The 24908-nt window shown below is 47.5% G+C and overlaps 1 protein-coding gene across 4 annotated transcripts in view; it reads right to left on the bottom strand.

Annotated features, from left to right (window-relative positions):
* plekha1b (pleckstrin homology domain containing, family A (phosphoinositide binding specific) member 1b) overlaps nt 1-24908 on the bottom strand; it is a 41206-nt gene that overhangs the window by 2080 nt on the left and 14218 nt on the right. The window contains exons 2-12 of one of the 4 annotated variants that reach the window (XM_014158359.2): nt 20535-20708; nt 17796-17852; nt 17429-17474; nt 15530-15627; nt 13420-13542; nt 12276-12416; nt 11707-11775; nt 3540-3604; nt 3178-3241; nt 2917-3006; nt 2065-2135 (exon numbers count right to left, since the gene is read on the bottom strand). In XM_014158359.2, the coding sequence (XP_014013834.1) occupies nt 2065-2135; nt 2917-3006; nt 3178-3241; nt 3540-3604; nt 11707-11775; nt 12276-12416; nt 13420-13542; nt 15530-15627; nt 17429-17474; nt 17796-17852; nt 20535-20675 (965 nt within the window). In that variant the 5' untranslated portion in view covers nt 20676-20708. Of the gene's footprint in view, nt 1-6; nt 362-2064; nt 2136-2916; nt 3007-3177; nt 3242-3539; nt 3605-11706; nt 11776-12275; nt 12417-13419; nt 13543-15529; nt 15628-17428; nt 17475-17795; nt 17853-20534; nt 20709-24908 lie in introns of those variants that run through there. The other 3 variants (XM_014158360.2, XM_014158364.2, XM_014158358.2) reach the window with 3 other exon arrangements.

Raw genomic sequence — 24908 nt, 5'->3', positions numbered from 1 at the left:
CTGCATAGTGTAGGAGAGGGAGGGGTTGAGGGAACGGACGGAGGAGGGGGACAAAGTCATTCAGATTCAGAAGCACTGGACGCAGGGGACTCAGTCAGGTCAGTCACAGTGCTGTAGTGAGGGCAGTGGCACAGGGTGGCAGGGCAGGGCAGGGCAGCAGCAGCAGTAGTAGTAGTAGTAGTAGTAGTAGTAATAGTACAGTGGTGCTGGTGCAAAGGGTTACAGTAGTGGAAGCAGGAGTGAAACAAAGGCAGCAGATGTAGTTGGAGGAAGAGGAAGCAGAATAGCAGCAGCAGCAGAAGGGATGGTACAGTAGAGCTCACTTGGGGAATGTTAGTAACTCACTGTCACATTTTAATCTCTGAAAAACACGACAGGGAGAAAAGACACAACAACGAAAACAGACGCCCAAAAGTTAGTGAAAAGATGACCAGTTACAGCGAGCGAAAAAACTGTTTAGGAGTATCTAGTTTTAGCAAGGGCGTGGAAATATTAGATGATGAGGAAGTGATAGATGGAAAAAGTGACACAGCACGAGAATCCAGGAAAAATGGGCAGAGGGATGACATTTAGAATAGATGAGTAGAGCTCGGAGAACATAATTATGTGTTGAAGGGGTGGGGTGCATGAGGACATGTTGACATGAAATCACAGTATTACTGGGTCATTAGAGAACATGAGAGGCTTCAAACTACTAGACATCACAGGAGGCTGGTGGCACCTTAAATGGGGAGCACGGGCTCATAGTAATGACTGGGACGGAATCAATGGAATCGAACTCCATGTGGTTTCCATGTGTTTGTTGCAATTCTATTCACTTCATTTCAGCCAATACTATGAGCCGTCCTCCCCTTAGCAGCCAGTGCTAGTAACAAGAGACTCTAAAATCAATGTGGCAATGTTAAAAAGTCTCAAAGTTGGCAAGTGTAAGATGTTGAAGCCAATGAATGAATGAATGAATGAAGATATAAGATATAGATTGCTGTGTGTGTTTCTAGGAGAGGTGGGGGAACATGCAGCACCAGACCTAGCTAGCAGCTACCAGACCTAGCTAGCAGCTACCAGACCTAGCTAGCAGCTACCAGACCTAGCTAGCAGCTACGAGACCTAGCTAGCAACTACCAAACCTAGCTAGCAACTACCAGACCTAGCTAGCAACTACCAGACCTAGCTAGCAGCTACCGGTAACTGTACTACAGGCTACTTCACTACAGCTTCCCAAGCTACATTGGAACCCAGTGACGCAAGACGGTTCTATATGGAATAATTTCCTGCAATTTCTTGCAATTTCTTGTATTATCTGTATAAAGGAACAGACACGCAGACTGGAGGTCACAAAATCAGTTATAAATGCATTAAAGTGGGATTTTCTTATTCAACTAGGCAAGTCAGTTAAGAACAAATTCTTATTTACAATGACAGCCTAGGAACAGTGTGCTAACTGCCTTGTTCAGGGGCAGCATGAAATATTTTTACCTTGTCAGCTCGGGGATTCAAAGTAGCAACCTTTCGGTTACTGGCCCAACACTCTAACCACTAGGCTACCTGCCGGATGAGGAACGAGGAAGAAGAGGCAGAAGGTACTCAAAACCAACAATGACATGGAGGGGGTTTTCAAAGAAGCCTGGTCAGGACCAGACCATACTAAGCTCCGGAAGGAGCAGGAGGAGTGAGGTCATGTGGACCAGGCGAGTTAGTCTGACCAATCAATGGCAGATTAGATTATGCCTGTCCAGACCAGTTAGGATGGAGAAGGGAGAGGGGCTAATGATCAGCACTCAAGCATGAGATGGAAGTCTATCTATTAAATGGGCTTGCTTAAGAGTTTCAGAGGGGATTAAGCAATCATCAAAGCTCCATTCCACTACATTAGACTAGGGCTGTGTCTGAAATGGCACCCTATTCCGTATATAGTGCACTTATTTTGACCAGAGCCCTCCCTATGGGTCCTGGTCCAAAGCAGTACACAAAATAGAAAAAAATGTGCCATTTGAGATGCAACCTAGGACTACGTCTGCAAAACAAACAGAGGAAGCTGCTTGACTGACACGGGAGCTCACATACGTGCTGCATTCACCATTGCGGAATGTATACCTCTGTATACAAGGGTTCGACAGCCGACGGGCCTGACGCATCTGCAAGAACACAGTAGTGCACATCTTCATTAGAAGAGAGAGAACGGGAGGAGGAGGGGGGAGGGGAAGACGCTCCGGCTGAGAGAGGAAGGGATTAGAGAGAGAACAGGAGAGGGGCTGGGGTGGAAGTGTGTGTGTGTGTGTGTGTGTGTGTGTGTGTGTGTGTGTGTGTGTGTGTGTGTGTGTGTGTGTGTGTGTGTGTGTGTGTATGTGTGTGTGAGTTAGGGTACCCGTTGGTTGGGGGTTTGAAGTGTGGATCTATCTGCATCCCCTGGTTGTGAGGAGAGATCGAATACTGCCTTGTGTACTATAATTATGTCAATGCAAATATAGGACATGGAAACGAAACAAAACAATTAGGAAATTCAAGGCGGCACACAGGAACAGAAATCTAACTGTGATGTCCAGTTTGTAAGCTGGGGTGGTGGGTGGGTGATTGGGTTACATTCAAACCGAATTTTAAATGTTTGCTCTTCAACAGACCGAATCATCTGGAAACTAGAGACACGGATGTAGACTCAAACATGCATTTCCTCCAGAGACAGTAAAGTATCTCCCCTCCGAGCAGAGGTCTCCAATACTGGTCCACAGGACGTGCAGGCATTTATTCTAACCCAGCACAAACATACCTGATCCAACTAACCATCAAGCCCTTGGTTAGGGGAACCGCTTGTGTTCTGCAATTCTTGGCTACAACTAAAATGTCGACACCCTATTGGTCCCATGCAGAACCAGTATGCAGGACCAGTGGCTCAGGCCCAGCCCCAGACTGAATACGTACAGAGGCAGCTGAGCGTCCAGGCCCCCGCTGGGCCACAATGGCTCCTGAGATGGCCTTGATCCAGCTGTGCATCTCCTCTGGACTGTCCGACTAGAAAGGGAGGAGGGGGAGGAAGAAGAGGAGACACGTATGAAACAGAGAGAGAAAAGGAGGAGGTCAATGTGTGGCAATGGCAAGGAACACTGACTGTATCTCTTCGTCAGTTGGGCTGGAATGAAATCTATATATTCATCTATTACCCTGAGAAAGAAAATGTCCCACCTGCATGTAGAAGGTCCTTGAGCTTGTGACGACTTCAAATAGATTGTCCCTCTGCATTAAGTCACTGGATGGAAAGAGATGACACCACTTTCAATAATATTCAAACATCCCAGTGACAGGGCGACGGTAAGCTCACTCTGTTGGTCCACGTCCAACATGTATTCTTATCTGTGAGCACGCTACAGTTGTTAGCCATGTCTGCGTCCCAAATGGCACTCTATTCCTGGTCAAAAACAGTGTTCTAAATAAGGAATAGGGTGCCATTTGGGAGACATGCCATGTCCGTTCACTTTGGCACTATGCCTGTCAGCGTCAATAGCCAACCTGTCCAGCTCAGTGACTAAAGTGGAAAAGACACTGACCTCTGTTTGCACTCCTGAACTTTGTGAACCTCTTTCAGCGGGATCACACGCAGAGGCTCCCTCTCCTGAGAGAGAGAGAGAGAGAGAGAGAGAGAGAGAGAGAGTGAGAGGAAGAAAGAGAGAGACAGAACATTTATACAAGACATAATTCACCTGACAACATGACAACATGGCAACAACTAAAAGTAAAGCCTAATGTAGCATGACAACCCAAGAGCTAGTTCCTGATGTTCCTTGAATAGAGAGGACACAGAGAAGGTAGAAGGTAGATGGGGAGTATTCATGATCATTGGCAATATGGATCCCTGTCCAGATTGAAGCCTAATAAAGAGAAGAGGGGCTGCAGAAAGGGGGCCTGGGTCTGATCCTGGGGTATTTTTATTGCCTTTTGACGCAGACACAGGGCGAGTCTTTAGTTGCATGCAATTCTTTCTCTCATCCTGCTAAACCATAAAGCAGGGTAGTGTTACACAGGGGAAGCCTCCAGAGGCTTTGGCGCAACGGCAACACACACACACACACACACACACACACACACACACACACACACACACACACACACACACACACACACACACATTTAGAAATGTCCTTGTTTTTTAAAGAAAAGCACATTTTTTTGTCCATTAACATTAAATAGATATACAGTGTAGACATTATTAATGTTGTAAATGACTACTGTAGCTGGAAACGGATGATTTTTAATGGGATATCTACACAGGCGTACAGAGGCCCATTATCAGCAACCATCACTCCTGTGTTGCAATGGCACGTTGTGTTAGCTTATCCAAGTTTATCATTTTAAAAGGCTAATTGATCATTATAAAACCCTTTTGCAAGAAACTGAAGATCTCGTACAATGCTGTGTACTACTCCCTTCACAGAACAGTGCAAACAGGCTCTAACCAGAATAGAAAGAGTTGAGGACTATTTAATTAAGCTGCTAGTTGAGGACTTGTGAGGCATCTGTTTCTCAAACTAGACACTCTAATGTACTTGTCCTCTTGCTCAGTTGTGCACCGGGGCCTCCCAATCCTCTTTCTATTCTGGTTAGGGCCAGTTTGCGCTGTTCTGTGAAGGGAGTAGTACACAGCGTTGTACGAGATCTTCAGTTTCTTGGCAATTTCTCGCATGGAATAGCCTTAATTTCTCAGAAAAAGAATAGACTGACGAGTAGTAGTCTACGGTAGTGTACGACGCAAAATCCCTAAAGGCAACACCCCTGTCCCCCTATAACACCGCACGCGCGCGCGCACACACACACACACACACACACACACACACACACACACACACACACACACACACACACACACACACACACACACACACACACACACACACACACACACACACACACACACACACACACACACACACACACACACACACACACACACACACACACACAGAGTAGCTCAATCCCAGCATAATCTCTATAAGAGATGTATCTCTGCATGTCTTTGGCCCTGGGTTAGAGGCCCTAATGGTACTTTAGTAGGAGAGGATGGAGAGATGAAGTGGTCTGGAGAGAGAACACACCCAGGCCTAGCCTAGACATCCAATAGTGCTCGCTAGATCTGCACTATCGTCTAGGATTAATGTGCATTCCCGGTAATACACTTGTTTCCCCCGTGGACCGTCTCGTACATAAAGCATCCTCCATTCAGGCTGCAAAGGCATCATTTTCCTCCTTAACTAGTTTTAGATGGCGGGGGAAAAAACAGAAAAATATGTGTACTGTCTTAACAGTGGTGTCAAGTACTACTTAAGTAAAAAATACTTTAAAGTACTACTTAAGTATTTTTGGGGGGTATCTTTACTTTACTATTTATACTTTTGACAACTTTTGATTTTACTTCACTACATTCCAAAAGAAAATAATGTACTTTTTACTTTTTACATTTTCCCTGACACCCAAAAGTACTTGTTACCTTTCTAATGCCTGGCACAACAGGAACATGGTCCAATTCACACACTTATCAAGAGAACATCCCTGGTCATCCCTATTGGCTCTGATCTGGGGGACTCACAAAAAAAATGCCTGATGCCTGAGTGTTGGAGTGTGCCCCTGGCTATCCGTAAAAATGTTTTTTTTTTTTAAATGGTGCTGTCTGGTTTACTTAATTATAAATTATTTAATGAATTATTTATACTTTTACTTTTAATACTTAATTATATTTTAGCAATTACATTTACTTTTGATATTTAACTATATTAAAACCAAATACTTTTAGACTTTTACTCAAGTAGTATTTTACTGGATGACTTTCGCTTTTACTAGAGTCATTTTCTATGACGGTATCTTTACTTTTACTCAAATATGACAATTGGTTACTTTCCCACCACTATGTCTTAATAAAACACAATTTTCCACCACCATTTTCAGATTTTCTGACAATTTTGTCACGCCCTGATCTGTTTCACCTGTCCTTCTGATTGTCTCCACCTCCTCCAGGTGTCGCTTATTTTCCCCGGTGTATTTATCCCTGTCTCTCTGTGCCAGTTCATCTTGTATGTTCAAGTCAACCAGCATGTTTTTCCCATGTTCCTGCTTTTTCTATTCTCTTTTTGCTAGTCCTCCCAGTTTTGACCCTTGCCTGTTTCTGGACTCTGTACCCGCCTGCCTGACCATTCTGCCTGCCTTGACCTCGAGCCTGCCTGCCACTCTGTACCGCCTGGACTCTGAACTGGTCTTGACATTTTGCCTGTCCACGACCATTCTCTTGCCTACTCTTTTGGATTATAATAAATATCAAAGACTCAAACCATCTGCCTCCCGTGTCTGCATCTGGGTCTCGCCTCGTGCCCTTATAGTACAAACTGGCCATGACAGCCCCAGCAGACTTGGACCAGCTCCGCCACGCTGTCACCCTGCAGGGAGCCATGAGGAGCTACTACAGGACCTTCTGGAAGGGCTTTGTTCCCTGATGGAACGCCATGACCAAGGGTTTAAGGCTATTATGGAGCAAATCAGGGAGTTAGCTCATAGGCAGCCTGCCACCTCTGAGAATCCCAAACCACCCAGTAACTTTTTTCCTATTAGTGGTGAGTTTGTACAGCCTACCCCAGCTCCCCGAGAACCCCGCTTACCTCCTCCGGAGCGATATTCTGGTACCTGCCAGGGTTTTCTTTCTCACTGCTCCCTTATTTTTGAGCTACAGCCATCTTCGTTTCCTTCGGACCATTCGAAGATACCGTATATTATTACGCTAATGTCGGGAAGGGCGCTCTCCTGGACTATGGCAGGTTGGGAGCAACAATCCACCATTTGTCGTCATCTGGAGGATTTCATGGCAGAGGTGAGGAAGGTGTTCGATTCTCCGGTATCCGGGAGAGAGGTGGCCCGATATCTTCTTGAATTACGTCAAGACTCCCGTAGTGTGGTAGACTAGGCTGTTGATTTTCGCACGTTGGCCGCTGAGAGTGCCTGGAATCCGGAGTCTGTTTTTGATACCTTCCTTCACGGACTATCTGAGGTGATAAAAGATGAGCTAGCTGCTCGGGAATTACCGGTGGACCTCGATTGCCTCATCGCCCTCACCATTAGAATTGATGGACGTCTAAGGGAACGCAGGAGTGAGAGGAGGTCTGGCTTAGGTCACAATCGTTCATCCGCAGTGGCTCGCTCATCTTCGAAGGAATCCGGAAGTCCCCGAAGGCTATTTTTCCCAAGAGGATCCGAAGCCACCCGAGCTCCCTCGAGAATCATCGATGACGGGTGAGCTTGATACACCAGAATCTATGCAACTGGGAAGGGCTAGGTTATCGCCTAGGGAACATTCCCGCAGGCTAAGCTCCAATTGTTGTCTGTATTGTGGAGCTGTAGGGCATTACATAGCCACCTGCCCAGTAAAGAGACCTGAATCCTTAGTAGGTACACGTACTCTGGTGAGTCTGACTGTGAACCCTCTAAATTCCCATTACCCAAACTCCTTTTTATGTGAGCTTGCTGTGGGGAGACCAGTCTCAGTCTCTCCGGGTGCTTATTGATTCTGGGGCAGATGAGAGTTTCATGGACGCTACCTTGGTATCAGAACTAAGTATCCCTACTCAACTCCTCTCTGTTCCCATGGATGCCAGGGCACTAGACGGCCGCTCCATTGGTAGCGTCACAAACAGCACAGTTACCATTAATATGCGGGTATCTGGAAATCACAGTGCGTCAATTCAGCTCCTCCTCATTGAGTCCCCTCACATACCTGTTGTTTTGGGTTTTTCTTGGCTCCAGAAGCACAACCCAGATATTGACTGGACTACGGGTTCCATCCTGGGTTGGAGCTCGTTCTGCCATTAACACTACCTAAAGGCGGCACAGCCTTCTCTGAAACGTCTGCCTCCAGGGTTAAGTATCGGCTTGGATCTCTCTGCTGTGCCCGCAGAGTATCATGACCTCCTGGAGGTTTTCAGCAAGGCTCGAGCTACCTCCCTTCCTCCACATCGTCCTGACGATTGTGCTATTGACCTCCTGCCGGGCACCACACCGCCTCGAGGCCGGCTATATCCTCTGTCTGGTCCTGAGACCAAGGCCATGGAGGAGTACATCGAGGACTCACTGGCTGTTGGGAGCGTTCGCCCTTCTGCCTCTCCTGCTGGCACAGGATTCTTCTTTGTGGGGAAGAAGGACAAGACCCTGCATCCATGTATTGGTTACCGGGGCCTCAATGACATTATGATTAAAAATCGGTACCCTCTACCTCTCCTCAGCTTTTGAACCTCTCCAGGGGGCTACTATCTTTTCCAAACTGGACCTTTGAAATGCCTACCACCTTGTGCGGATACCTGAAGGAGACGAGTGGAAGACAGCTTTCAACACGGCCAGTGGACACTATGAGTACCTTGTTATGCCGTTTGGACTCACCAACGCAACCGATGTCTTCCAGGCCCTGGTCAACGATGTGCTCCGAGACATGTTGAATCGTTTTTGTCTACCTCGACGACATCCTGATTTTCTCTCGTTCTGCCCAGGAACACATTCTCCATGTTCGACAGGTCCTTCAGCGCCTCCTGGAGAATCAGTTGTTTGTAAAGGCTGAGAAGTGTGAGTTCCACCGCTCCACTATCTGCTTTCTGGGATACATTATTGTTGAGGGGAATGTTCATATGGATCCAGAGAAGGTGAGAGCGGTGGTGGATTGGCCCCAGCCCACGTCCAGTGTGCAGCTACAGCTTTTTCTGGGATTTGCACATTCCACCGCCGTTTCATTCGGGGCTACAGCAACCTGGCGGCTCCCCTCTCTGCACTCCCCTCTCCCAAGGTACCATTCACATGGTCTCCAGCAGCGGACAGGGCTTTGGGGATCTAAAGCAGCGATTTATTACTGCTCCCATCCTCATCCATCCGGACCCGACTTGCCAGTTTGTGGTTGAGGTTGATGCTTCCGATGTGGGAGTTGGGGCCGCTCTTTCTCAGCAATCCGTCCAGGACCAAAAGCATCATCCCTGTGCCTTCATGTCCCATCGCCTCAACTCTGCGGAGAGAAACTACAATGTTGGGAACCAGGAACTCCTAGCTGTTAAGATGGCTCTGGAGGAGTGGAGACACTGGCTGGAAGGGGCGGAACATCCATTTCTGGTATGGACGGATCCTAAGAATTTAGAATACCTCTGCACTGCCAAGCGCCTCAACCCAAGGCAAGCTCGTTGGGCTCTGTTAATTACCAGGTCCAATTTTACCATCTCCTACCGCCCAGGGTCAAAAACCGCGAAGCCGGACGCTCTATCCAGTCTGTACAGTTCCACTGCCACACCCTCTGAATCTGAGACCATCCTCCCAGGCCTCTTGTTTGGCGGCTTCTGTTTGGGGAATTGAGGCTCTGGTCCGCAAGGCACCGGTCTCAGGTCCTGGAATGGGCTCACTCCTCCAGGCTTACCTGTCATCCTGGTACTCGTCAAACCCTGGCTTTCCTCCATCAACGCTTCTGGTGGCCCACCATGGTTCCTGATGTTTCGGCCTTTGTCGCCGCATGCATGGTGTGCGCGCAAAGTAAGACTCCGCGGCAAGCTCCGTATGGCCTCCTACAACCACTCCCTGTCCCTCATCACCCCTGGTCCCATATTTCCCTGGATTTTGTCACTGGGCTTCCTCCGTCAGATGGCAACACCACCATCCTGATGGTGGTTGACAGATTCTCCAAGGCCGCCCATTTCATCCCTCTTCCGAGGTTACCTTCAGCCAAGGAGACGGCCCAGCTTATGGTGCAGCACGTCTGCCGAATCCATGGACTCCCAGTTGAGATTGTCTCAGACCGGGGTCCTCAGTTCTCGTCACAGTTCTGGAAGGCGTTCTGCACTCTTATCGGGTCGTCAGCCAGCCTGTCCTCTGGGTTTCATCCCCAATCTAACTGCCAGTCGGAGCGAGCCAATCAAGATATGGAGATGGCACTCTGGTGTCTTGTTGTCATTAACCCCACCACCTGGAGTCAGCAACTGGTCTGTGTGGAATATGCCAGGAACACTCTCCCCTGCTCGGCCACTGGACTATCCCCATTTCGAATGCTCCATGGGGTATCAGCCCCCATTCTTCCCAGAGCAAGAAGTTGAGGTCAACATACCTTCAGCCCAGATGTTCGTCCGCTGTCGGCGTACCTGGAAAAGAGCTTGGGCGGCTCTTCTCAAGACCACCTCCAGGTATCGTCAACAAGCGGATCGCCACCGACTCTGGCTCCTCGCTGTCGGGGAGAGGGTATGGTTGTCCACTCGAGGGTATGGTATGGTTGACCTACCCATCTGGGTAGAATCCCATAAACTTTCCCTCGTTTCATTGGTCCTTTCCCCATTTCTAGAGTCATCAGTCCCACTGCTGTCCATCTGCTGTTGCCCCGTACCCTCCGTGTTCACCCTACTTTTCATGTGTCCAGGATTAAGCCCTTGTCTCACAGTCTTCTGTTTCTAGGCCCATCGCTCCCCCCGAGTCATCGATGGCCAGCCAGCGCATATGGTGAGACGCCTCCTAAGGGTTCCACCACGGGGCAGGGGTTTCCAGTACCTGGTTGACTGGGAGGGTTATGGCTTGGAGGAGAGGTGCTGCGTTCTTGCTAAAGACATCCTGGATCCGGCCCTAATCACCGACACCCCGGTCAGCCAGGTATGCGCCCAGGTAGGATGCCAGGTGGCATCCCGGGGGGGGGGGGTACTGTCACGCCCTGATCTGTTTCACCTGTCCTTGTGATTGTCTCCACCTCCTCCAGGTGTTGCTTATTTTCCCCGGTGTATTTATCCCTGTGTTACCTGTCTCTTTGTGCCAGTTCGTCTTGTATGTTCAAGTCAACCAGCGTGTTTTTCCCGTGTTCCTGCTTTTTCTATTCTCTTTTTGCTAGTCCTGCCGGTTTTGACCCTTGCCTGTTTCTGGACTCTGTACCTGCCTGCCTTTACCTCGAGCCTGCCTGCCACTCTGTACCTCCTGGACTCTGAACTGGTTTTGACCTTTTGCCTGTCCACGACCATTCTCTTGCCTACTCTTTTGGAATATAATAAATATCAAAGACTCAAACCATCTGCCTCCCGTGTCTGCATCTGGGTCTCGCCTTGTGCCCTTATAAATTTAAGATGCTGCACACCCTTGGCTATACGTGGTGTGTAACATTCTAAATTGTCCAAAAATCTGTTAGGGCCAATGGGAGACAAGCTCATTCACTACACAAGCCACTCCTTATCCTAAAAACGTAGGGAGTAAAGGAGGGAGAAAACTTGTCCTTCTTGTCTGAACTCGTTCTCTACCTCTCAGACCATGAGAGAGGAGGTGCAGAATGTGAGTGGGACAAACAGATGTATCAACAATCTAGCATTCCTCTAGCTACAGTACAGAATAGAAATGCTGAGAATCTGGGCCAGCATGGATGATGAATCAAAACCCAGCTTGTCCACTTGGAAGTCCTGCTTATTAGTAGCTGTGCCAAGAGCTTTGGGAGCCTGCAACAATGCACAGGCCAGGAGTCGGCTCTTATCTAATCTGTGTGTGTCTGTCCAGGGCTCTAGGGGTCTGTGAAACACAGGTGCAAAACAAAGACGAACTGCTAGCCAACGGGGTCACGCAGCTCCTTTGAATTGTGTGTGGGGGTGTGTGTGTTGGCGTGGGTGGCTCAAGGTCATTTTGTGTGGAGTGTGTGTCACCTTGCTCACAGCCGCCCACAGAAGGAAGAGAGGACAGAGCCACATTCCCACTAACCAGGTCTGACTTAAAGTAGCTGACCGCGTTCTCCTCCAGTAAGAAGTATCTCCTCTTCCAGTTCTTCATCTGCGGAAAAGAAAGGAAAACATTACAGACGGCTGCAACATTTCCAGCTCCTCCAAATCCTTTTGACTTGCTAAGAATGCTGCTAATTGATAGCTATTCCGACATTATATAGGGCCACTGTTTGCTATAGAATGGCTGGATTACTGTGGTTAATACGTTCCATTAACAGAGAGCTAAGAGAAGTTAGGTCAAAGGCAGGACAACGATGAGGGATATAATTCACCCTCTGAAACAGCTGGTCAGATGCCTGCTGCTATCCAACTCCAACACATCATAATCCTATAGGACGACAAACACACACAGCCAGGAATACCGCTAGTATAAAAAGCTTGTAGCTGTGGGAGAATCCCTCTGAGCTTGTGGTGTACTCATTAGGCACCACACGGAAGAAAACGGACAGAAATGTTTTCCGTTATGAACGCGACCATGGTCCTAGTGTGGGCTTCTAGTGCTACAGCACCGGGAAGAGTTCTCCCACTGTCTGTACCGTCACTACTCACCACGGCTCCTTGCTTCACACAGTATCCAGCCTTGATGAGTGCCTGGTCCTGCGCCCCTCTCCCCAGGAAGTAGGGCAGCTGGCTGTGGGCCTTCCGCTGGCCCCCCCGCTCTGCTCCGTTCTGCCCCCCGTCGCCCTGCTCCTGCACCGCAGGACACAAACATGTAAGTGTACAAACGCACACACACACACGCACAGGAGTATATCGGGCACGCCAACACACACACACTCACGTTAGACAGACAGATAAAAACACACACACACACACACACACACACACACACACACACACACACACACACACACACACACACACACACACACACACACACACACACACACACACACACGCACACACGTGTGTGTGGCAAGCCCCCCACCATATCATCATCTCCAGTGACTAGAAATGTGTGTGTTAACAGCAAACAATAATGATAGAGAATTCACTGGCTGTTCCATAAGCTGAAGTTGAGGCCGGACCACTGCACCGCCGCTGCCCACGCAGGAAGTGACATCACAGCATCTAGATGTAACTTTTCACTTTCAGCCAGTGTTTTTTAAGAGGCCTTGCTACATACCATATACCAGCACAAGACAGGATATGACTGGTACCACTCATACGTACCAGAAAACACACCACACAGTGAGCTCCTCCTCAGAGGAACATTAAATTCAATGTCTGTCACTATCTAAAAGATGGCCTGACCCATGGGCATTTCTATTCAGTCAGACCATCTATTTATATAGCTGATTAACATGGCTGAAATCAAGTTACTAAGGGAACAAAAACTCAGTTATGGAATGTTGCTTGTTACTGTCCCAAACCCCATTTGACAGATTTGACTGAAGTGTTCCAAGCCACAGCTGAGCAAATGTCCTTCAAACATATGTCTATTTACTCGTGTTTAGGGTTACAGATTTTCAGTGACTCTCCCAAAATTTAAGAAACTCCCCCAGGTTTTCCAGAAATCCCAGGTGAGGGAATCCAGGATATCCTGCTTATTCCTTTTTGATTCCAGGAATATCCCAACCGCGACTTCTGGAAAATCTGAGAATGTTGGTAAAATTTCCTGAATGTTTGCAACCTTACTCATGTTTGGTTAGGGCCTGGTTAGTGTTGGGCCAGACTGGTGCATCTTCCTTACCTGTGTGGCAGTGATGATGGGTACTCCACCTATGATCTCTGTCTTATAGGAGATCTGCTTTGTGGCACCCAGCCCCTCCTGGGGGATCTCTGCACTGGGCTGGCCATCCCCCGACTTTGGCACCTGGAACATGTCAAATAAACATCAACTCCCAGAGTGCATCGGGCCAACATGCCCCAAAACCTTGTTAGATGTGTCCCTCAGCGGTCTCTGTAGTGGCATGATGATGTACTCCCTGCCTGCTCATTAGTCTATTTTCCATCAACTCTAGCCTGGGGGCTCAGAGAGAAACTGCTACACTGAGTGGTGACTAGGGTAATCGATTGGTGTGTGTGTGTGTGTGTGTGTGTGTGTGTGTGTGTGTGTGTGTGTGTGTGTGTGTGTGTGTGTGTGCGTGCGCTCAGGCCAGGTATCACACTCCAGTGCACACACACACAGTCAAACATTGACAGCTGTCTGTAGAAGTGTGTGGTACCAAAATGTGTGTGTGTGTGTGTGTGTGTGTGTGTGTGTGTGTGTGTGTGTGTGTGTGTGTGTGTGTGTGTGTGTGTGTGTGCGTGTCTGTGTGTGTGTGTGACCTTGTTGAGTGGACTGAGACTGTGTTGCAGTATCAGCAGCAGGACTAAACTTAATAAAGAGAACATGAGTCAACAGAGTTTGATGAGACTTCAATACAGTGCGTGTATTGTGAAGTTATTACATAAGTTATTATTATGTAAGAATATACTTAACGCACAGTCCATTTTCCATACATGGATGTGGTTTAATTAAGCAATAAGGCCCGAGAAGGTGTGATATATGGCCAATATACCAAGGCTAAGGGTTAGGGTTAGGGACGACGCAACCCCCGAGGTGCCTTATTGCTATTATAAACTGGTTACCAACATAATTAGAGCAGTAAAAAATGTTTTGTCATACCCGTGTTAAACGGTCTGATAAACCACGGCTGTCAGCCAATCAGCATTCAGGGCTCGAACCACCCAGTTTATAAGAGGAATTAGAGTGGAACATCATCTCCAGTGAATCCCGGTGAAAGCACTGTCTGCCCTGTTGTCCTGCCCTGTCCTGTTCTGTTCTGTCCTGTCCTGTTGTCCTGCCCTGTCCTGTTCTGTTCTGTCCTGTCCTGTCCTGTCCTGCCCTGTCCTGTTCTGTTCTGTCCTGTCCTGTCCTGTCCTGCCCGGTCCTGTTCTGCCCTGTTCTGCCCTGTCCTGTCCTGTTCTGCCCTGTTCTGTTCTGTCCTGTCCTGTTGTCCTGCCCTGTCCTGTCCTGTTCTGTCCTGTCCTGGTCCTGTCCTGCCCGGTCCTGTTCTGTCCTGTTCTGCCCTGTCCTGTTCTGCCCTGTCCTGTTCTGCCCTGCCTGTTCTGTCCTGACCTGTTCTGCCCTGTCCTGTTCTGTTCTGCCCTGTTCTGTCCTGTTCTGCCCCGTTCTGTTCTGCCCCGTTCTGTTCTGCCCCGTTCTGTTCTGCCCCGTTCTGTCCTGCCCCGTTCTGACCCGTTCTGTCCTGACCTGTCCTGTCCTGCCTCCTGCCCCGTTCTGTTCTGCCCCGTTCTGTTCTGCCCCGTTACTTCCTTTTCTGTAGCGACAGTCCGTTACTCAGAGCACTCACCTTCCCCTTTGTCCTGTGTGCTTTGGTGTGTGCTTGCCTATGTGCTTGCTTGCCTGTGTGTGTGTTTGCGTTTACATTTGTGCAATGCGAGTGTGTGTTTGTATGTACGTGCCTGCCTGTGTGTGTGTGTGTCTGTGTCTGTGAGGGCTAGTCAGGTGGGAGGGAGAGGAGCAGAGAAAGCCATGGTTGCTGCTGTGGCCCTCAGTGACACAGTAAGAGAAAAGATCCCCTGCCCAGAGGGGTTTGGATGCCCTGTAGGAAACAGACAGGGGCTCCTGGACCCAGCAGATGAGTGCTTCATAATGTCTTTCTCTCCACTGTTTACTTGACAGTAGACACACGTGAGGTGCCTTGTCATCCTCCTCCATCCCACTCCCTCACGCCAGCTGAACTGGGATAACACATCCTAATTCTGAATCACTGGTCCTTTCCTAGCGGGCGTTGAGATGGATGCGGTCTTGTACTACTGGAGACTTTTGACAAGAGACAGGGCAGGGGACTCACTGTGATCTTGGTGGCATTGTTGAGCACGTTGACCCACTCTACCAGATCCTGCTGATCATTGGCCTGGAGGTAGAACTTCCTCATACCAGCATTGATGACTGGGGAGAGAGAGAGAGGCGGGAGAGGGGGTGGGCAGGAGAGAGAGAGAGAGAGAGAGAGAGAGAGAGAGATGGGAGAGAGAGAGAGAGAGAGAGAGAGAGAGAGGGGAGAGAGAGAGAGAGAGAGAGAGAGAGAGAGAGAGAGAGAGAGAGAGAGAGAGAGAGAGAGAGAGAGAGAGAGAGAGAGAGAGAGAGAGAGAGAGAGAGAGAGAGGGGCAGAGAGAGAGAGAGAGAGAGGGGCAGAGAGAGAGAGACGTAACAAAATGTGGAAAAAGTCAAGGGGTCTGAATACTTTCTGAATGCACTGTATCCTTGATCCCAAAATGTGTTCGGGCCGCCGTATGGATGGTGTGACGCAATAGTGGCGCCTCCAGAGGCCAAATTGAGCTCCGGACTGCATTGCCGTGCGCCTCCCAAATCAATAGCTCCGCATTGACATGACTGGTTGACGGTAGGTGGGGCGGGAGGTCCTGTATTAACACAAACTCACTTCCTTGACAACTTCCTTGCTCCGCGAAGAGCAAGAAGTATAAATGCCCTGCCTTCTGCAGAGGCACTATCACCGTAAACGCTGCACGGCCAATGCAGACGTCGGATTGACCATGCAGAGCCTTTAAGCGCCACAGCAGCAGTTCTGTCAGTTAGGCCCATTAGCAGAGTTTAATTATGCATCTCTGTATTTCAGTAACATATTTCTGCTAAGTAGTCTGACACATGCTGCTTAGAGTGCTCGGCTGAGTCCCATGTTCAGAATCCAGAGAGAGACATTTCCATGTGTCCCAAATATCACCCTTTTCCCTATCAGGAATAGGGTGGCATTTGGAACACAACATTTGTCCGGCAGTATTATGTTTCCCATCCCTAACGGAGACATAATACCAGTGGACTGTCTTCCACCGTCCTATTCAAGGAGACATAATACCAGTGGACTGTCTTCCACCGTCCTATTCAACATCTCAGTTTTGTGATTCACCAGAGCGCACCAGCGCACACACACACACACACACACACACACACACACACACACACACACACACACACACACACACACACACACACACACACACACACACACACACACAAGACTCAGTCAGGGCTGAGGTAGGTTGACCTCATACTTGGACAGTCAGGTAGCCAATCCTAAAACTACTGGAATAGATTGATGAGACTATCCAAAAGTGGAACTGGATCATGCAAATACCTAGGTTAAAAATATCCCAGAGTTTTAGAGAGGGGGGTTCTGATTTGGACTCCAGCATCCTGTCATGCAGGAAAGACCCCCACTCATGCCCCAAACTCGACACCCCCGCTCATCAAACAACATGGTTGGGTCGAGCCAGCTCTTGGCGGTCACCGGCGGGTCATCCTACTGCTTCCTTCTATTGAGTGGGGGAGCTACTGTATACTCCTGACTGGGGCCGCTGAGGGACAAAGGGCCTGTTGAACAACAGCACGTCATACAGAAAATGGTCCCATTCAAACCCCCGCGAGGGAGGGAGGGGGGAGGGAGGGAATCTATGAAAAGAGGGGACAGGTGAACAGTGAAACAATTACTGACGGGGGGCTCACATCATCGACCTTAGTGAACTAAATAGAATCATTCTCGTTCAATAGCTAAAGGTCAACGGTATCTTTGCTAAAAGCCGCCCCCTACTCCCACCCCCCCACTTTCCTCCCAATGCTTCCTCCTTCACAGAACCCCCCAGACAGCACACTGCTAGAGAGACAATACCCAAACATACTCATAGACACAACTAGCAGTAATGTAGAGTGAATCAAATCCAAAGGTTGTTGGACTTACCGAAGCAGAACTCCGCCTTGGGTCGCAGCTTTGTGGCATCACTCACCTACAGGGGGGAGAGAGAGAGCGAGAGAGAGAAATAGTGAGAGAGAGTGAGAGAGAGAGAGAGAGAGAGAGAGAGAGAGAGAGAGAGAGAGAGAGAGAGAGAGAGAGAGAGAGAGAAAGAGAGAGAAAGAGAGAGAAAGAGAGAAAGAAAGAAAGAAAGAAAGAAAGAAAGAAAGAAAGAAAGAAAGAAAGAAAGAAAGAAAGAAAGAAAGAAAGAAAGAAGAGAATGAGACAGATGTTCACACCTAAGACTGTGGTTGGCCATGTCTGTGTCTGTCAGACAGGATTTAATTCAACAACATTATTGGAAGACTTGACTGACCTTGGAGATGTAGGTGAGTTTGAGGGAGCCAACATTTTCAGCTCCTTTGGGCAGGTTCTAAACAGAGGATTCAACAGTGATGAAGGCATTAAACGATTTACAAATCTTGGAGAAGGAGATGGAAACTAAACTGAAATGAATAATTCAGAGCCCAGGGCAGCATCAATAAATGATATCATTTTTTGAGGGCATGACCAAGTCTGTCTTTGTACAGGTATTCCTCACTGAGCTCCCACTCCCCGCCAAACAGATGACATGCATTTAAATGACCTGGAAAACATTAAGTCTGATTGTTTATGTTCACGCCAATGTTTTCATTGGCTGGTTATCATCTACATCACATTTAAAAGATGATTCCTTTATCTTGTCATTTCATGTGAAGGAAAGGAATGCCCAAATCAGTAAGACTGACAGTATACCATAAAGCACTACTCTACTAGTATACTGTACATACTTTCAAGCAGTTATACTTCATGTAGAAGGAGCGTAAAACAACATGCCAGAAGAAGTTCAGAGGTGAATTTGCACAAGTCACAAATGACAAGAGTATAGATCTGGGGGAGGGACAGACAGACGGACGTCTGGGCAGACATGTAACTTGACTCGGTTTCCCCAGACGTAGCATCATCTCCCCAGCTGACGACACACACATTTCCTCTTGATGGCCCAGAGTGGTCTGGCCAGACCAGACGGATCAATCCAGTCCAATACTTTATGAGATTAGGTCAGTCCAAACAGAAGCAACTATTAAATTCATCCTACCGCTAATGTTCTACTCCAGTGCATACTGTAAGTACATAGGGCCGTGTCAGCTGCTGCCCACTCAAGAAATGACATCAGCCTAAATGCATGCGTTGATTAAACACACAGACATTAGAGACTGATGACTTGAGGGTAGTGAGAGCATCATAGCCTAACTGATGATCTCCTCTGTGAAATGTACAGTACCAGTCAAAAGTTTGGACACACCCACTTATTCAATGTTTTTTCTTTATTTGTACTATTTTCTACATTGTAGAATAATAGTGAAGACATCAAAACTATGAAATAACACATATGGAATCATGTTGTAACCAAAAAAAGTGTTAAACAAATAAAAAAAAATATATATTTTAGATTCTTCAAAGTAGCCACACTTTGCCTTGATGACAGCTTTGCACACTCTTGGCATTCTCTCAACCAGCTTCATAAAGAATGATTTTCCAACAGTCTTGAAGGAGTTCCACATATGCTGAGCACTTGTTGGCTGCTTTTCCTTCACACTGAGGTCCAACTCATCCCAAACCATCTCAATTGGGTTGAGGTTGGGTGATTGTGGAGGCCAGGTCATCTGATGCAGCACTCCATCACTCTCCTTCTTGGTCAAATAGCCCTTACACAGCCTGGAGGTGTGTTGGGTCATTGACCTGTTGAAAAACAAATGATAGTCCCACTAAGTGCAAACCAGATGGGATGGCGTATAGCTGCAGAATGCTGTGGTAGCCATGCTGGTTAAGTGTGCCTTGAATTCTAAATAAATCACAGACACTATCACACCTCCTCCTCCATGCTTCACGGTGGGAACCACACATGCTGAGATCATCCGTTGACCTACTCTGCGTCTCACAAAGACACAGTGGTTGGAACCAAAAATCTCAAATTTGGACTCATCAGACCAAAGGAGGGATTTCCACCGGTCTAATGTCCATTGCTGGTGTTTCTTGACCCAAGCAAGTCTCTTCTTCTTATTGGTGCCTTTTATTAGTGGTGTCTTTGCAGCAAATCAACCATGAAGACCTGATTCACACAGTCTCCTCTGAACAGTTGATTGTTGAGATGTGTCTGTTACTTGAACTCTGAGAAGCATTTATTTGGGCTGCAATTTCAGAGGACAGTAACTCTGATGAACTTATCCTTTGCAGCAGAGGTAACTCTGGGTCTTCCTTCCCTGTGGTGGTCCTCATGAGAGCCAGTTTCATCATAGCGCTTGATGGTTTTTGTGACTGCACTTGAAGAAACTTTCAACGTTTTTGAAATTTTCCAGATTGACTGACCTTCATGTCTTAAAGTAATGATGTCTTAAAGTAATTGCTTATTTGAGCTGTTCTTGCCACAATATGGACTTGGTCTTTTACCAAATAGGGCTATCTTCTACATACCACCCCTACCTTGTCACAACACAACTGATTGGCTTAAATGCAATAAGAAGGAAATAAATTCCACAAATTAACTTTTAACAAGGCACACATACCGTTAATTGAAATGAATTCCAGGAGACTACCTCATAAAGCTGGATGAGAGATTGCCAAGAGTGTCCAAAGCTGTCATCAAGGCAAAGGGTGGCTACTTTGAAGAATCTCAAATATAACATATATTTTGATTCGTTTAACACTTTTTTGGTTACTACATGATTCCATCTGTTATTTCATAGTTTTGATGTCTTCACTATTATTCTACAATGTAGAAAATAGTAAAAATAAAGGTGTGCCCAAACTTTTGACTGGTACTGTATGTAGTCAATAACTACACTTTCCATTGTGTGTGCAATATCTGTTTTGTATATGTGTGCGTGTGCTTCTGAGTCATTTTCTAAGTTATCTTTAATTTTACGCAAGTATGACAATTGGGTACTTTTTGCACCACTGGGTGAAGTTAATGAAGAAAAAGAGGAAGAAAAAGTCTGCAGTGAGGTTACAAACAATGCAGCTCAGTGTGTGTGTGTGTGTGTGTGTGTGTGCGTTTACTACCCTGCTGTCCTACCTGTGGGTTGTCCATGTACCACACCAGGCTACCCTCCTTGGTGTCCAGGATGAAGTAGCGTCGGAGGAACTTTCCGCTGTTCTCATTCTCCTCAATGTCCAGGAAGCCACAGATCCGGTTCTGCCGATCCACGTAAGGCATCTCCCCACCTCAGCCTGCTCATTCCACTGTATGCTGGGGAGATGAGGAGAGGAGGAGAGAGAGGGAGATAAATAGATGAGGAAGAGAAGTGGATGTGGAGAAGGAGAGAGAGATGAGAAGATAAGTGTAAGAGGAGTGGGGGTGATAGAGAGAGAGGGGGAGTGGAAGAAAGATAGACGAGAGCCAGAGAGAGAGACAATAGAGCGAGAGAGAGCGAGCAGGAGTGAGAGTCTGTCTCTCAGCTAAGCAGCCAAAGAAGAGATGAGTGAGTCTCGTCTACAGTTTTTGTCAGCGGTACACGATTACTACGCCATCCTACAACGCCATTCTACTACACCATCCTACTACACCATTCTACAACCGCCTTCTACAACACCATCCTACTACACCATTCTACAACCGCCTCCTACAACCGCCTTCTACAACACCATCCTACTACACCATTCTACAACCACCTTCTACAACCGTCTTCTACAACACCATCCTACTACACCATTCTACAACCGCCTCCTACAACCGTCTTCTACAACACCATCCTACTACACCATTCTACAACCGCCTCCTACAACCGTCTTCTACAACACCATCCTACTACACCATTCTACAACCGCCTCCTACAACCGTCTTCTACAACACCATCCTACTACACCATTCTACTACACCATTCTACAACCACCTTCTACAACCGCCTTCTACAACCGCCTTCTACAACACCATCCTACTACACCATCCTACTACACCATTCTACAACCACCTTCTACAACCGTCTTCTACAACACCATTCTACTACACCATTCTACAACCGTCTTCTACAACCGTCTTCTACAACACCATCCTACTACACCATTCTACAACCACCTTCTACAACCGTCTTCTACAACACCATTCTACTACACCATTCTACAACCGTCTTCTACAACCGTCTTCTACAACACCATCCTACTACACCATTCTACTACACCATTCTACAACCGTCTTCTACAACACCATCCTACTACACCATTCTACTACACCATTCTACAACCGTCTTCTACAACCGTCTTCTACAACCGTCTTCTACAACCGTCTTCTACAACACCATCCTACTACACCATTCTACTACACCATTCTACAACCACCTTCTACAACCGTCTTCTACAACCGCCTTCTACAACAGCATTCTACAACAGCATTCTACAACAGCATTCTACAACACCATTCCTACTCTTTATGGGACATGCACAGTCAACACTCCCTCCCTCCTTCACTTCCAACAGACTACCACCCTCCATCCCTCCATCCCACTGATGAGTTCAACACAGGCTAAGCCCAACTATCTTTATAATTTCCTCTCCGGAAACAATCGTTTCTGTCCATAAAGTATAGAGGAAGTGCAGGAAAAACAGGTCATCTAAATGTTAATGTGGTAGCATTCAGTGACCTACTCCACTTTCCCCCTTAGGTTAGTCAAATGAACTACCGCCCAACTTCTCCCGGCACAGTCCTTGTCCTTGTCTCACTGTGTAAAGATTTAATAAGTGCATCTACTGATGATCTTGACGATTAGATTCCCCAAAAATGCATTGGTTTTAAAATGACACTCTGAATACCAGAGGCTGTCCAAACCAGGGTCGTGTTCATTAGGTACCAAATGGAAGAAAACAGACCGAACCGGGAGGGACTACCTGGAACTGTCCAATAAGACATGCTCATTTTAGTTGCAAAACCTTTTAACATTTTGTGTGGCCAAGAACATGACCATGGTGCTGTAGTGAGGCCATTCATGTGGGGTAGCCTATATGGCAGAGGTCCCCAATTACATTCAGCAGTGGGCCGATTTTGCCTTGAGCGGATGGTTGAGGGGTCGGAACATAGTTATAGATAGTTGTACACTGAAAATTGACTGCAAGAATCCCAATCACAACAGAAACAAAAATGGAATCATTTCTAACCCTGATTAGTGATTACATTGGGATACGATCGCATATGCCTCTCTATTTATGCGTAGGAATACTTGGGAACAGATTTCCTTTCACTTTGAACTCATTTCCTGGTGATTTTACAGTGTTTAATGTCCAACAACGAAAATGATTAAAACAATTTTTTAAATTCTATATGGTGTCCCTGTGGTGTTGTGTACCAATGTGACTCTGTATAGCCAAACTATCCAAAGCCTTTAGACATGAAAGGGCCCAGGCCCCTGAGGCCCCAACTCCTGTTTGTGGTGTTGAGAGGTTAATGGTGCTGAAAGCTAGTCCCGGCCGGCCACCCACACACACAAACGCTGGCACACAGACCAACATTTCCTGCAGCCTGGGTCCCTCCAGGGGGAGGAATTGTGAGCATGGCTAAGGCCTGGGCCTATTTACAAACAGGCCGCTCCATGGGATCTCTCCAAGGCCAGTTTCCCATGTCACCCCCCTCCCCCCGCATTGGAGGAGAGTTTTGTGTTCAGAGGGACTTCTAGGTAATGACGTGACCTCTGATCCAGGGGGAATAACTAACATGCAGCGTTAAGGTTGAGGTTCAGGCTGATGGACAGGTACAGTATAGTGCTGGTAAGTAAACACACTGGGATTAACAAACTAATCCTGGTCAGGCACCCTGGAGATGCCACACTGTTACGCACGCCTCTAGTAAGAGGGAACGCAACACCCTGCTACAACTCAACTCTCCCTGGTGTGAAAGAGGTATGGACTGTAGGTGTGAGTAAGGATGACAAAAGGCAGAGAATACCGTTTACAGGGAATTTATTCCGTCGCACGGTATGTTTGGGGAAAAGGGGCTGGACGGAACCAAAGCAAAGAAAGTAAATATCAAAGCCCCCTCTCCTACCTTACCTGCCTACCCACTACTTACCTAACTAGCACCACCTGGTGCACTAACCAAGATACAGGGGGTGGTCCACCCAGGTCTTTCCTAGTGTGCATAGACAGTAAACTACTACGGGTTATGTATGCCCGCGGGCCTCTTGCCTAAGCACTCCCTAGGTGCCTTCCCCTTCCCCCCTGGGAACAAATGAAACGGAATAACCAATGTAAGTAACATTTCCAATAATCAAAAACACAGTTCTATTGGCACACACATACCTCAAATCAGCAGCTACACAATACTTAAGAAAACTCTGAACAACACAGAATTGACCAATCAACACAGGACACTCTCATGTCTGTTAGCAACAACCAACATAATAACCCTCAGCCATCAGCCTTCTCACTCAGCAATCATCTCTCTCTCTGAGCAACAGAACACTGGCTTATAAAGCTTCAGAAGGAGTTGGTAATTGGAGACAGCTGCGTCCTGACGAGGAGGCGGGGTCAGCTCTCCAATCATCAATGGGGCTGACCAATCAGCTGCTTGTAGAGAATTTCAGAATCCATTTCCTGAAATACATACATGAAAATACACAAACCACAACACAGAAACTGGGGAACGTAACACACACACCACCATCCTAATACAGCATTCTATAACACCATTTACAAAACATTTCTTCAGCATTGAAGGTTCCCAAGAACAGTGGCCATCATTCTTAAATGGAAGAAGTTTGGAACCACCAAGACTCTTCCTAGAGCTGGCCGCCCGGCCAAACTGAGCAATCGGGGGAGAAGGGCCTTGGTCAGGGAGGTGACCAAAAACCTGATGGTTACTCTGTCAGAGCTCCAGAGTTCCTCTGTGGAGATTGGAGAAACTTCCAGAAGGACAACCATCTCCGCAGCACTCCACCAATCAGGCTTTTATGGTAGAGTGGCCTGACGGAAGCCACTCCTCAGTCTCTCAGACCATGAGAAACAAGATTCTCTGGTCTGATGAAACCAAGATTGAACTATTTGGCCTGAATGCCAAGCGTCATGTCTGGAGGAAACCTGGCACCATCCCTACAGTGAAGCATGGTGGTGGAAGCATCATGCTGTGGGGATGTTTTTCAGAGGCAGGGACTGGGAGACTAAACAGGATCGAGTGAAAGATGAACGGAGCAAAGTACATAGCAAAGCTCCTGCTCCAGAGCGCTCAGGACCTCCGACTGGGGGCAAAAGTTCACCTTCCAACAGGACAACAACCCTAAGCACACAGCCAAGACAACGCAGGAGTGGCTTCTCTGAATGTCCTTGAGTGGCCCAGCCAGAGCCAGGACTTGAACCCGATCGAACATCTCTCGAGAGACCTGAAAATAGCTGTGCAGCTACGCTCCCCATCCTACCCGACAGAGCTTGAGAGCATCTGCAGAGAAAAATGAGAGAGCAAATACAGATG

The sequence above is a fragment of the Salmo salar genome, chromosome ssa19 (assembly GCF_905237065.1).
Source record: "Salmo salar chromosome ssa19, Ssal_v3.1, whole genome shotgun sequence".
Classification (NCBI taxonomy): Eukaryota; Metazoa; Chordata; class Actinopteri; order Salmoniformes; family Salmonidae; genus Salmo; species Salmo salar.
This window is presented reverse-complemented; position numbering and strand designations above follow the sequence as displayed.